The 15,143-nt window shown below is 37.8% G+C and overlaps 1 protein-coding gene across 1 annotated transcript in view; it reads left to right on the plus strand.

Moving 5' to 3' along the window:
• The window catches only part of LOC125484399, a 59,761-nt gene that overhangs the window by 15,403 nt on the left and 29,215 nt on the right, over positions 1-15,143 (plus strand). Inside the window, exon 2 of the mRNA XM_048602994.1 lies at positions 3,395-3,739. Coding sequence (XP_048458951.1) covers positions 3,395-3,739 — 345 coding nt within the window. The remainder of the gene's footprint in view (positions 1-3,394; positions 3,740-15,143) is intronic.

Below are 15,143 nucleotides of genomic sequence, written 5' to 3' on the forward strand. Positions count from 1 at the left end.
AAACAACTGCACCTCCCAGTCGCGAACCATTTCAACTCCCCCTCCCATTCCTCAGACGACATGTCCATCCTGGGCCTCCTGCAGTGCCACAACGATGCCACCCGAAGGTTGCAGGAACAGCAACTCATATTCCGCTTGGGAACCCTGCAGCCCAATGGTATCAATGTGGATTTCACAAGTTTCAAAATCTCCCCTCCCCCTACCGCATCCCAAAACCAGTCCAGCTCGTCCCTGCCTCCCTAACCTGTTCTTCCTCCCACCTATCCCCTCCTCCCACCTCGAGCCGCACCTCCATCTCCTACCGACCAACCTCATCCCGCCCCCTTGACCTGTCCGTCCTCGCTGGACCTATCCCCTTCCTAACTCCCTACCTACACTCACCTTTACTGGCTCCATCCTCGCCTCTTCGACCTGTTTGTTTCCTCTCCACCTATCCTCTCCTCTATCCCTCTTCTATCCGCCTCCCACTCTCTCCCTATTTATTTCGGAACCCCCTTCCCCTCCCCCTTTTCTGATGAAGGGTCTAGGCCCGAAACGTCAGCCTCTCTGCTCCTATGATGCTGCTTGGCCTGCTGTGTTCATCCAGCCCTGCACCTTGTTTACTTGGATATATGATTGGATAAGTGTTACCAGGGACAGCAAAAGTGAAGTCTTTAATAGAACTTCCTGTTTTTAAAACTAAATGAGAAATCATAAGGTTTATAGGAATGTGTGGATTTTATTGGATTGTGTGTGAAGTTTCGGTATAATGGCTGTACCATTAAAAAATTGTTAAGAAACAAGCAAAATTGGTCAGGTCAGCAGAATGCCAAACAACATTTGAGAAGACGGGAGCATTCATAAGAAAAGTGTTGGCCACCCATGATTTTTCCAGACCTTTGAAAATAGCAGTTGATGCTAGTGACTTGGGAGTAGGTGCAGTTTTGTTACAGGGTGATCAGTCGGGAGTAGAGAAGTCAGTGAGGTAGTTCTCTAAGAAATTAAAGTATCAGAAAAAAATACTGTACCGTGGAAAAATAGGTTTTGTGATTGTTATTAGCTCTTTAGAACTTTGAAATCTAATTCTGACATGTGAGCAAGGAAATGCTATTTTATGCTGATTATAGTCCACTAGCCTTCATCGAAATGTTTACAATCAGAATGCAAGACTATTCACATGGAGACAATAAGGACTGTAGATGTTGGAAACCAGATTCTATAGGTGTAAGGCTGGAAAAGCACAGGAGGTCAGACAACATCCAAGGAGCAAGTAAGTCAATATTTCTGATGAAGGCTTTCAGCATGAAACGTTGACTTACCTACTTATTGGATGCTGTCTGACCTGCTGTGCTTTTCCAGCCTCACACCACTATTCACAATGGAGCCTGTTGTTGTAACAATTTATTGCAAAAAGTATTCATATTATGGGAAAAGATAATGTAATTGGAGATAATGATTGACTCAGGGAGCCTCTCTGACAGTTCATTTTTGGAAAAGTCACACGCATGCACTGCTGGTAAACTGGTTAACAGACTTTTGGAGCTTCTCTCTATATGAGATTTAGTTGGAGTTTGTTAATCCTGATGTTAATTTTTACTTTTACACGGTCTTTGAATGCCTTCCAGGTATTGTCTGGTCCTTTTCCTTCTGCTTTCTGATATTTTCTCCCAGTTGCTGCAATTTACAAATTGCAGAATCATTGTTTAAAAAATGCAAGCTTTTAATAGTAGGTTTCCGACTGAAGTGGCATTCATGCCATTAAAATTTTGCACTGAGTTGGAAAATCACAGAACCAACCATGGTCTGGACACAGGTAATTCTTCTTAATGTTAAGTGATTTTAAGCTATATTTTCTTCTAGAATCACTTTAGATCTGTTGTTTCAGAGTTACTTAAATGCTATTTTTTGAAAAAAAATCAGATTAGTGTCTTTTTTCATAGAAAAAGACTATCACAGTGTTTTAATACAGGTTTTTGGACTTTAGTTCTGACTGCATTTAAATTTCAGCCTTTTACACTTGAATCATAAATAAGTTATCTTAATGCTTTATCATCAGACCTGTACAACAGACTGTTCTCATAGAACTGATACTGCTGAATTTTTGAACTCTTTGTTGTACAAAGTTGTTGCTCAACTGGATTTCAATTTGTTTTCCATATATCTGCTTATTGTATTCTTTCAGCTAGATATAGTTACTTTTGCTAAGCATGATTTGAATTTGTCCCCAACAGGATGTTTTGCCTGATGTGACAAAGTTCATGATATCTCTGGTGACATGAGAAACTGGGAATGAATATCATTGTATTCATGTCTCAAATGAACATGTATTACAACTAACTATTATGTACAAACTTTACATTCACAGGGCTAAAATTAAACTATTAGATCAAAACAGAGGAGCATGCTTTTTGTAGCATGTCATGTTTCTCTGGATCCTAAAGTAAAATAGATTATGAGATATACCCTCAGGTCACATGCCATGGTAAAATGATGCTATCATGAGCATGTCTTTTAAATGTATTCTGATATAATGACCATGAGACATAACACATTTGTCCCCCATGTGGCAAAAGCAACTGCCCACATTCTGGATTTATCAGCCATCTCAAAACTTGTTGAAATGCACTAGAAGCAAGTCATCCACTGTGCTGTCTTTTTCTTAAGAGACTATTTAAGAAAAATGAACAAATACAGGAGACATTTGTTCACCACAAGTTGCCACTAACTACAATGGTGAAAAGACCCATTATCTGTTTTCAGTTGTGTTGATTGATAAGGAAAGTGAGGGGAACTTTCTTGTTCTTCTTTGCAACTATGCCACAGGATATTTTAATTCCATGTGAAAAGAGTGGACAGTGCCTTAATAGAACATCTCCTGCAATAATGCAAAATGACAAGGATAATCAGATGGGCTGCCTCACCCTGGCCAATCTACCACCCACTGTTTTAAGTACAGTCTATTATCAAAGTAAAATGTCATTCCTAATATTTTTGCTTTTTTTTGTCAAGCTGATTTCAAATAGAGCTAATAAATTAATGTTTAAATGTTTTATCACTGAGGAGTCAGACACAAAGATTATCTCTCGGGGGAATATATAAACCTCTATGAGTAACAAAACCTTTGCTTTGTTTATTGTTAAAATTTCAAATCATTCATTGCTTCCAGGTCAAATAATGTATAGATTAAATGTAGAGCCGTTCACCCTGCCAAACAGCAAATATAAAACTCAGAAGAACATGGAGTACTGTACGAAAATGAAGATTTCTCAATCCACCTACCTCCCATAATCTCTCTGAGATTACAAATTATGGATACTGCTCACTGTGCATCAACAAACATTAAAGAAGTGGAAGTGATTAAATTTGCACATTTTGCAATTAGTGATTCGTAACAATTACTTTATATTTAATCCAGGTTTACTTGCTGTTCTTGCATGTTTGGATGAGTCGAGCAGAAATGCAACTCTTGGAGAAAGCATCTTCCTGAATCCAAACTACACATATTGTGAAATGTGTTCAGTTGAATGGACATTTTCTTCAAACTCAGAGAACCGTCGCATTTCTTCTTATGTCAAAAACAAAGGACCAGCTTCTGAAACTGTCTTTAGTGCATTCAAACAGAGGGTGAACATTGAAGATGATGGCTTTTTTTTACGACTTCTATCTATTCAGTTTAATGATACAGGAAAATATATTCGAACTTTCACAGCATCAGATGGAATGGAAAGCTGTGTAAGCATAATAATTAATGTATATGCAGGTAAGGTCTGAGTACCATGCTGGACACACTGTATCAATATAATATTTAAGACTATTGTAGAATTTAAGGGATATTGAACAGTTGATAACAATGCTTATTTGGCAAATGAAAGTAGCTGTGAAGATGAAAGATTGCCCTGTGGAAGGGTAGATTTCCTTAAGGCTTTTATGCAATGCCTCCACAACATCAGCAAAGAGGTGTCCACCAAAATTCTATCAACATTATGGTATCAAAATAGGAGAAACACCAAAGAAATGCATTTTTCTAGTTTTACTAATCATTTCCCATCTTCTGACTTACCTACTTCCCTTCTTCAAGTCACTTCCATGTATCCTGGACCACATGGTTGGCAGTTGACCTTATGGGGTTCCATGCAGTAACTTGTAATATTGCTCACTTGACAGACAAAAAAATTACACAATAAATTCTGATTCTAATTTAAATAGGCTAAACTGCAGGCTCTCTCCTACTCCACCACCGTAACTTTGTTGGATGTTCAGCAGATTCTCCGTAAACATTCATCAAAAGGAATCCATCCAACTTCATCTGTTAATAGAGGAGTGGGCTAGCAAATGCCTTGAGAATATTACCATATGTTCATTGCTGGATTTTCAGAGACAAAAATAAAGTTTTCATTTACACTCTTGAGTTTCCAGTATTGCAGATTTGGGAATAAAACAGTCATGTTTGTTCAGAAAGAAAAAGTGTTAATGCTCGACAGAGTGCATACTTACATATTTTCTGAATTTGTAGACTTGCAGGAGAAAATCCTGCTGCTCCTGGTTAAAAAAAAATGCTCTCAGATAAAATTTATCCAACCATGTCCATGCCTCTCCTTGCCTGAGCTGCCCAGTGTTAAACTTGCAAGACAGGTTACAAGTTAAGCTTCCAGCTTCATTATTCTACTTAAGTGCTAACCTGTCTCCTTTCAGAAACTTGGCTGATCATCCCATCTCCTGGCTTCATATAACTCAGAAGAAAGTGTATTGGGATTCATTTTGAGATTGTTAATATTTTTATGCTTCATCCAACCGCAAACCACTTGTTTTTGAGGGTTGAAATTGCCTTCTTATTTGAGTGATCTGGAACTCATAGGGGAAGCAGAAACAATCAGTGGTTTCTAAGTGAAGTTCAGTGAGATTGTTGAGGGGAGTAAACTTGCAGGCTACAGGGATACAGTAGGTTAATGGGACCAACCATTAGAGAGTCGGATGAACTCAATAGGTTATCTCATCACTTTCTATGCTGTTATGACTCTTTGTTTTAACATTTCTGTTGAACTGCAAGCACCATAAAAAAATTAATGTTATTATTAGACATCTTAAGATCTCAGCCAATAATTCTTTTTACTGCTTTTTTCTGTTATTCACACCAACAGATAAAATTACAATGTAAAAAAGTATATAAGATTTCTCATTGGGAGTATTGCTACATTTTGCTATTGCTATCATTAGTAAAACAACCTGAACTTCATTTCCAGCATTCTAATTGTGGTAGTTGAAAGATAATAATCTGATCTAATACACACTGGAAGCTTAATTCCACTATATTATGATCTTATTTTCTGGTAATCAACAGCAAATTGCTGCTCCATAAACTACAGTGATTACTTTGTGATCATTTTACTCTTTATTCTTCAGGGAGGATAACAACTCACATCAATTGTGCAGAGTGAACCCATTGGCATCCTGAGTACAAATTTAAAATGAAATTAAACTGCTCCCTAAGTCCATCTCTTATGTGGGGTAAATATATAACACATCCTAAAAATCATATCATGTCAGCTTGAGAAAACAGCAGGAAGCTTTACACAAAGCTTCCACTTTCAGTAACTAGTCTGGGTTGAGATATTTCAATTATATCAAGATTGAATGCCCTTGAGCTGAAATGAAGAAATGAAAATAAACAAATGAATATAGATTCACCTTTACTATATCAAAACAGGCAATAGTAAATCAATATTTGCTATTTGGAAAAGAATTGGGATGGAGTGTCATTCAAGAATAATTTATAATTTAGGGTTCACAGTATACCATAACCAAAGATCTTTTGTGGGAGTACATCAGGTGAACACTGGCAATGTCAGTTGTTAAGTACAAATAAATGGCCTACCGAAACCAATCATTATTTTGTTTTGTGATTTAAGTCATGAACTGCCTGAGTTTCACTCTCGTGGTTTATGACACCACTGAAACTCCAAAATGAGATGCACATTTGGCAATCAATTTTGGCAATGGATTATCAATTAGTCTATAATAATTAAAAATTAGAAATAAAATAATTACATTTGTAACTAAATAAAGGGGTATGGGATTTAACAGGAAAGAGGAGCTGAGGTAGCAGATGAACCTTGTTCTTATTGAATGATGAAACAAGCACTAGCCTGCTTCTGCTGCTATTTTCTATGTTCTTAATGTCCCAAAATGCAAGTAACTTCAAAGTTGTGCAAGTGTGAAATTAATTTTGAAGGTATGAAAAGGCTCAGAAAAGGAGAGCAGCAATTTGCGATGGATTAATCTGTTTAATGCATGGTTTTATCCATAGAAATAGAAATGATACAGCATTTCAGTTTGTCATTATTATTTTATGATATATTTTTATGCAAGTTCAGTTAATTGAAGGAGAAAGGAAGAAAGAATCTGCATGTCCATAGTGATGTTCATGATCTCCGTATATTCCATAGCTGACAAAGGAATTTTGAAATGCAGTCACTCTAACATTGCATGAAACTGGAATTTTCTGTTTAGATTACATGTTTAGGTTTCCAGAGTGGGACTCAAACCCATGACCCTCTGCATAAGAGGCAAGAGTGCTACCAGCTGAATCATGACTGACATTTTATCTTACAACCCATTTTAAACTGATGATATAGACAAAAATCTATTATATGTAATTTACTTATTGTATTAAAGACAAGGATGGTGGAATTCATGATTTAAAAATTATGGAAACTGCATGCAATTTTCTCTGATAACATGATTAAATGCTTCAGGAGAAAGAAAGCATTGGAGGGATATCAGACAGCTAATGTAACAGGTCAGCTGATAGTACTTTTTCAAAGTGGATGAAGAATTGTAAATATTCTGCATGCAGTAATCTCATTTGGAGAGATTGAAGTGCATTTGTCAAAACTATGGAGTTAGTCTCCCTCTTCATCATATTAGACAACATCATGTTATTGCTCAAGAGAAAACCCTGTCCTCTCAATCTTGCAAAGTATTGTTCCATTTCCAATGTCCCTGAATATATTGTATCCTCCTATATCGATGCATTTTTCTTGAAACTCTATGTTTGAATATTTACACAAAGGTTTTGAGCCATGCCACAGAACTAAAGGTTCTTCCTAAGTCAGAAAAGATATCCTATGTGGCTGTGACAAATGTAATCTACTACTCATGATCCGTCTTGAGCTGTTAGCAGCCTTTGATAATATTGTCCCTTTTATGACACTTGAACCTAAGATGATCTTCTGCCATCATATTCACACCATTACAAAGATCACTCACTTCCAGCTTCATAATATTGCCTTAGTCTTGTGACCTCAGATTATCTGCTGCCAAAATCCTCAGTGAGACCTTTGATAACGTTAAACTCGGCATCTCTAGTTCAACCTTGTGTGCACTTAAGGCATCCTGGGGACGAGTGTTTCAAGTTTGCGTAAAGCCCTCCTCATTTATCATACCCTTCTTACAGATGTAATTTGTCTCCCAGTTCATCAAAAACTTGAAGTTAAAGTCTCATTCTTGTTTTCAAATCTCTTGAAAATTTTGCTATGCTCTATCTCTATAATTGCCTCCTGCACAAACATCCCAGATAAGCGTTGCTTCAAAATTGGCTGACGCACCTTCAGCTATCAAATCTTTAAACTCTGGTCTTCCCTTTCTAAATATCATTGGTTCTCTACTTTTTCCTGTTTTGAAATGCTTCTTAGAACCCATCCCCAACCAAAAGTTTGGACATTTTCTCTAATACATGACTCGGTGTCAAATTTTGTTTGCTAACACTCATGTGAAGAGTCTTGAGACACTTTATTAGATTAGATGTAATACATAATTAAAAGTTGTTGTTCTTGAAAACCTTAACTACGTTGTAAGGTGATTGTACATGTGCATGAATATTTGGATGCAATTGATGAATTTAGAGATTAAATGATGTGTTGGTGTTCAAGCTGCCCAAGAAAGAAAGGAATAGAATTTGTTACCTTCCTCATCAAGTCATTGAATTTGTTACAGTGTCTGTAGGTTTTACAGTAAGAAAAGTGACACTCCATATTGCTGCCATCTGTTGTCATATGGATTGTGAGACCCATTTCTAAAGATTTTTCTCTTGAGTATGTGGAGGAAAGATTGAGTAACCACTCAGCAAGAAACCATATTACAACCATACAAATTAGGAGCAGCTGTAGGCCATTCAGTCCTTTTAGCTTTCTCTGTCATTCAATAGGTTCATGGCTAATCTAATTATAACCTCAAACCCACAATCCTATCCTAATAACATTTCACGCTCTTGCATAACAAGAATCTATCTACCACTGTCTTAAAAAGTCTGAGGGCTCTGCTTCCACCCCATCTTCAGAAAAAAAAGTTCCAAAACCTCTCAACCCTCTGAGAGAAAAAACATTACCTGATTTTTAAACTGTAACCCCTAGTTCTAGATTCTTCCATAAGAGGAAAACTCTTCTTCACATCTAGCTTGTAAAGACCCCTCAGGATCATATACGTTTCAATTAAGTCCCCTCTTGTGCTTCTAAACTCCAACTGATACAAGCCGAGTCTGTCGAACCTTTCCTCATTAGACAAGACTTTTATTCAAGGTATTAGTCTAGTAAACCCTCCCTGATTTGCCTCCAATGCATTTACATTAATCGTAAAATAAATACTCTGCACACTACTCCAAAAGTGGTCTTACCAGTGCCTTGTAAAACTGAAGTATATCCTCCCTACCTTTGTAGTCAGTTCCCGTCAATTCTGTTGGCTTTTCCAAATACTTGCTGTGCCTGCATACTAACCTTTCTCCACTTTTGCATGAGGACTCCCAAACCCTTCTGTCTCAGGGCTGTGCAATCTCTTACTATTCAGGTAAGATGCTTTTTTTTAATTTTTCCTGCCAAATGTACAGTTTCAAATTTCCTAATGTTATATTACATTTGTCACATACTTGCCCACACACCTAACTTATCTATATCACTCTGTAACCAACTTATGTCCAGTTCACAATTTAGTTTCCTATCTATGTGTCGACAGTAAACTTGGTAACCATGCCTTCCATCCCTTCATCCAAGTCACTTATATAAAATTTAAACAAATGAGGTCCCGCATTTCTCCCAGTGGAAAGTGCCTTATTAAATCCTGCCAACCTGAAAAAGACCCATTTTTGACTACTCTGCTTTCTCTTAGCCAGTCAATCTTCTAGCCATGCCAATATATTGCCCACAATGCCATGGGGCTTTTATTTTCTGCAAAAACCCTTGACATGTGGCTTTTACTAATGCCTTCTAAAAGTCTAAAAGGAAAGCAAGCTGTTTCAATAGTCAAAGGGACAGTGGAGGAAAGAATGGGCCATAAAATACTACTAAGTCATTTAGTCCTGACAGAAGTTTCAGGATTTGGTGACATTAGAAAATAGACTGTTGCCAATGTTCCTATAGAACAGGATTCCTCCCCAGAGCTTTTAGTACCCCCAAATCTCATTGAATTAAAATGGAATTTGGCTGATTCAATATAAATCAGTAACCCTATTATTTTCCCGCATGTAATGTAAGCAACTCTTTGGTCATGAATCAGCATAACTTTTAGCCCATCAAACCAATAGATTATATAGATTCACTACTTCCAACCTTTAAGTATTGTCATTGGAATTATTTCACACCAGGTGGCAGTATAACATTTTAAGCATTATTTCCACTTATCTATCCTATCTGAAGTCATCACATGTCATTAATATGTATTCCTCCAGGTGGCAGTATGTTTGCTTGGATACTTCTGAGATGCAGTCAGGTTATGAAAATGTTTCAAACTCACTATCTATATTAACATTTTGCCACTTGATTTACCATTTGTCTCTGTATTTGTGAGACTGTCCATCATTAGTGCGTCTTTTGCTAATTGGATTGCATGATACTAAGTCCTTAGCTTCTCATTGTCTTTAATTGCGAGAAGAGTAAAGCTGAAGATTTGTAAGAGTGTCAGAGATTCCATATTCTAGCTAATCTTAACAAAAATATTTAGTGGAAAGTCATTGATAAAATGTGCTTTAGATAACAATTCTGTAGTTCAGTTAGATGTTGGCATTTGCAGCAGACCTGTTGGCCCCTTTTCCATATTCAGTGAGGTGGTTTGACATTAGCTTGTCAAGTTACAATGGATCCTTCCTCCCTGCTCCCAGCATTGTGATGAATGAGTGAGGTGTTTTAATGAAAAGAGCTCACTTTTTAAAAAACAAACTGCTAGCAGAAAGAGTAGATCTACCAATCAGATGTGTTATAAGTAAACAAATAATTCTGCCAAGTTTGTCAGCTGAAATATGTCTCTTGTTTTCGACAACATCTGCCTTTGTCAACCTTTTATTTTGGACTCCCACAGAAATCTACATGAATGCTGAATCTAACCTAAGTGGCTACCGACTCTTGCTCATTGAAAATGGATTATACTCCTAAAGAAATGGACAGAAATCAAACCATGCTGGCTAAATTTTAACTCCCTCCACCTGATAGAAAAACAGCAGAGATTTAAATGGAATATAGATTCTTATCCTGCTCTGATTTGGCTGACAGTAATTTTTAATTTGCTTGTTGTCTTATATTCACTGTAGTATTCTCCTGCAGGGAAGAAGTGTGTTGGTGATAGCCCGGTGATCTGTCTTGAGTGTATGCCTTTTATGGTTGAACCATACAGATGTTCTGAAAAACATGAGGTGTAGGGAGCAGCAAGGACTGCAGCATGATGAGGACAGTAGTGCAGGTTATGGAAGGAGGAGAAACTGAGGTGAAGTCAAGTGTGTTGAAGTAATTGTGGGATAATGAGGTGGGGTGGGAGTTGAGGGTATAGTTTTGTGAATAGTGAGACTGCTGGTACTAGGTAAAATTGGTTAAGCTGAAAGGTAGGATTCTGGTGAGGTGAGACATATCCTGGCAGATGATTTCCAGGCACTAAGCTCCCCAGCCATCTCTTTTCACCCTTGACAGGTTTTCGTCGAGAGTTATCATCCTGATTGCCTTCTCCTCTCCACCCAGCACTTGGATCAGATTCTCCAAAACAGCATTAGGAATTCAAGCTATAGGTCCTTCAGCTACTTCACACTTTTCAAAAGTTTTCTGTAGTCTGAAGCCAGAAGGTAGCTCCCCTTTAATAAGTGCAGGATGCCTTTAAGAGGCATCAGAGAAGTCTGAATTTTCACTCTAACTGGGCCCCACCTCCAAATGGACACCCATCTGATAGGCAATAACAGTATTGTTAGGCATCAAGATGTCTGCTTCTGGCTCTATCTATCACTAATGTTCCAGAGAGAATATAAAGTGCAAACACGTGACATTTGCAACAACTGTTAATAGTTAGTTTGTCCTTTTGAACATTCTGTTGCAGGCAACGTATTAAATTAGAACGCCTGACCAAGCAACATGCTTAATTTGATGTGCTTAATTCTTTTGTCTTTAACAAGCTGAGTGATATATGTGGTCGAAATCAAATACTTTGCTATAATCAATACTAAATGCTTGTATGTCAGATGTAGACACAATATAAATAGTCTTTCAGTGCTGCCTTTGTAATTTTGCCTTAATGCAAGGTCAAAAGGCAAATTCCTTCTATGCCTGTATCATTTTATGTTCTATTGCCCAAAATGGCCATCCTTGTTGAGACTGATGATTTACTGCACTTTTTTATTGAATGATAAGTCGATTTACAATCAGGATGAATCGTTTACACTTGGATTCTTGCAACCAACAGACAGAATAATTTGTTGACCCTTCAGCCCAAACAGGATCAAACCCAACTTCAAAGGTGAGAGAACAGAATCTAAACCCATTTTCCTGCTTAAAGTGAATGAAAATACTCTTAATGCAGCTTAATGCTGATCTCTAACTTCATACACCAGAACAGGGAAGGTCAAGATTCATGTGGATGTTGTTTTGATCAAGTTCTTCTGAAATTTTTATATTTATTAAAATACAGCTTCAATTGTGAGTTTGTTATAAACTGGATACAGAGATCAAAATTGTACTTTTGATGTTCCTTTTGGCAAAGCATTGAAGTAGGTCATTTAGTGCCTGAAGCCTATTTTGCCATTCAATGATATCAAGGCTGATCTGTGACTGAAATCCATTTACCCATCTCTGCCTCATATCCATTAATATTCTAAAGTAAATCTATCAATCTCAGATTTAAAATTTAGAATTGATCTAGCATCAATTGACATTTGTGGAAGAGGGTTCCAAACTTCTACCATCCTAAATTTACTCTTGAAAGATTGGCTGTAATATTTAGACTATCATCCTTTGGGCTTAACTTTCCAACTAGCATAAATAACTGTATACCTTACTTATTCCCCTTTGTATTTTGAAAACTTCAATCAAATCACCCCTCAACATTTTAAATTCAAAGAAACACAATCCTAGTTTGTATAAATCACTCCTTGTAAGTTAACTCTTGAAATTCATATATCATTGTGATAAATCTACCCTGTGCTCCCTCTAAAACCAAGACCCTTTCTAAAGTGTGGTACCCAGAACTGCTGGCAATGCTCCAGGTGTGGTTTAAGAGGGTAGCACAGTGGCTCAGTGGTTAACAGTGCTGCCTCACAGCACCAGGGATCCAGGTTCAATTCCACACTCAGGTGACTGTCTGTGTGGAGTTTGCATGGATCCCCTCTGGCACTCTGGTTTCCTCCCATAGTCAAAGATATGCAGGTTGGGTGGATTGGCCAAGCTAAACTGCCCATAGTGTCAAGGGACATGCAGGCTTGGTGGATTGGCCATGGGAAATGCAGAGTTACAAGGACTTGGTGGGGTGGTGGTCTGGGTGGGATGCTCTTTGGAGGGTTGGTATGGACCAAATGGCCTGCTTCCACACTGTAGGGATTCTATGCAGTAAAGCTTTTCATAACTGAAGTATGATTTTTACTCCCTTATATTTTAGCGATGCAGATAAAAAGGAAGGCATTCCATTCGCCTTTTTGATTGTTTTCTCTACAGGTCCATGACATCATCTGTATATCTGGATTCCCAACTCTCTTTGGATCTCCACTCTTTCCAGCTTTTCACCATGTAAAAAATGTTCAGTTTCATCCTGTTTTAGGTCCAGACTATGTAACTTCACATTGGTCTACATTGAAATTCATTTTTATCTCAATTTATTCGACAGTTTTACCTATTTATCTAGCTTTGTGCTTTCGGCTGCACTGCTTAAATTGCGCCTATCTTTGTGACATTAGCAAATGTGGATATGTGGCCTATCAATGTTAATAAACATGGTGGATTGATGAAATTGGATCACAGATCCTTGTAGGAGATTATTAGGCACATTGGGTTAACTTTTCTTGGGGTGATAATGGACCTGATAGCAAGCCAGAAATCTGTAGCAATTTCACCATAGCCATTTCTGAGAACCCTGACTAGTCTATGTAACCATCATGTAGCCAATGAGTTTTCATTGGGCTCCTGTCCCTTTGAGGGATGAGACCTCAGGGGCTGCCAGCCTTCCTAGACTCTGCAAGAAGAAGCAACATGGATACAGCCCTCAGATGAAGTAAGTGCATGCAGTTGCTGGGTCTAGCAAAGCAAGCCTGAACGAGGAGCTGCTGGTGGAGGGTTTGATGGGGGTGGAGGTGGGGGATTGTTGTCTTAGTTGTCTTGCCTTTGTTGCCAAGAGGTCCTTCTACAAACCAGAGAGTTATGATCAGGAAGCCCTCACCTATTTCTTAAAAAAAGCCCATAACAAGCCCACAAGCTTTACTGGTTGGTCACCTACATTTTGAAGGGCTCTTCCTGCCACTGGTAAGATGCAAGCTGTGGCAGGAACAGTTGGGCTTAGTTGGCCATTTAAAGGTCTCAATTAGCCTAGGGAAGGGAATCATCCCCTCCTTCCCCTCCACCAGTAAAATTCCACAGTATCAGGAAGATGATGGATACCTACTCCCACCTGCTTTTGCCATTTATTTGCCACCCAACTCACAATCTGTAGCTAAGAGTTGCTTTAAATAGTATGTTCCCAGCCAATTTTAGTACCTGGCCATTATCCCTACTCTGTGTCCCCTACTGCTCAACCGCTTTCCCGAGTAATGTTTTCAATTCCATGGCCGTTGGAAAATCCCTTGTACGCCAACTCTCCCTTCACATCGACATTGACAGTTGTGCTTTCAGCCATCTAGGCCCTACTTTCTGGTATTTCCTCCTTAAATCCCTCTGTCTCTCCACCTCTCACTTTTTTTTACACTCCTTCAAACAAACTTCTGTGCCTAAGGTTTTGATTGTCTCTCCTATTAAGCACTGCTTAAGCTTGGCATCCATATCTGTTCAATTACTCCTTTAAGAAGTGCTTTGAGACATTTTTCTGCATGTAATGCATTCAATATGCACCCATTGATACTTCTAGTAGTGCAATATTTAATAGTGCCTTATTAGTAATACTTATTCTTGCTGTTTTCAGGTTATTAGCTAGGTTAAACATTTGTGAACATTTGCTTACGTTTTCCTAACCTTTTGCTGTCAGAACAGCTTCTAGCCAATCCTAATACTGTTTTCAGTTGCTGCCAATAACCACCTAGCTACTGTTGAGTTGTCAAGGGAACAACATAAAAAAAACAAATAGCTGTTGTTGTGGGAATGTCAGAAAACAACCAGCTGTAGTGTTAATGCAAATGCCTTTTTTTTGGGTATTTGCTTGCAATTAGAATGCACAAAAACGGTTCATCTTACTAACTGAAAAAAGCTAAAATGTAAACAGGAAATTGTTTATTAGTTTAAAAAAATGCTTGAGCGCTGATGGAGTGAAGTCAGGTGTGAAAAGCAGTGGGAAGAATGCCATTGGATGTACTTGCCAGTTGACTCCTTATGTGTGTTGAATAGAAATGTTTACTTTTGTGAGAAAAACAAATGAGCAGTGTTCCTGTAGAACATTCCTATATTGAGAAACTATTGAATAATCAGTAGCAAAGCATTAAATGAAATGGTAGCAGAATAGATAGACAGATAGTTCGTTAATTGAGTTACTGGAAAGTCATCATGACAGGAGGTGCTGAATTGTGATGACAATACAAAGCAAGGAATCATAATTTATAACATAGTTACAGGTAACCATTTAAAAAGAATCAAACGAAAAAATTTCACAATTATGGAAATCTAAATCTACAAATAAATACTGTGTCTGCTGAAAAACTGTTAAAAAAATACATAGTAGATCAGATAACATCT

Source organism: Rhincodon typus, chromosome 11 (genome assembly GCF_021869965.1).
Source record: "Rhincodon typus isolate 14 chromosome 11, sRhiTyp1.1, whole genome shotgun sequence".
Lineage (NCBI taxonomy): Eukaryota > Metazoa > Chordata > Chondrichthyes > Orectolobiformes > Rhincodontidae > Rhincodon > Rhincodon typus.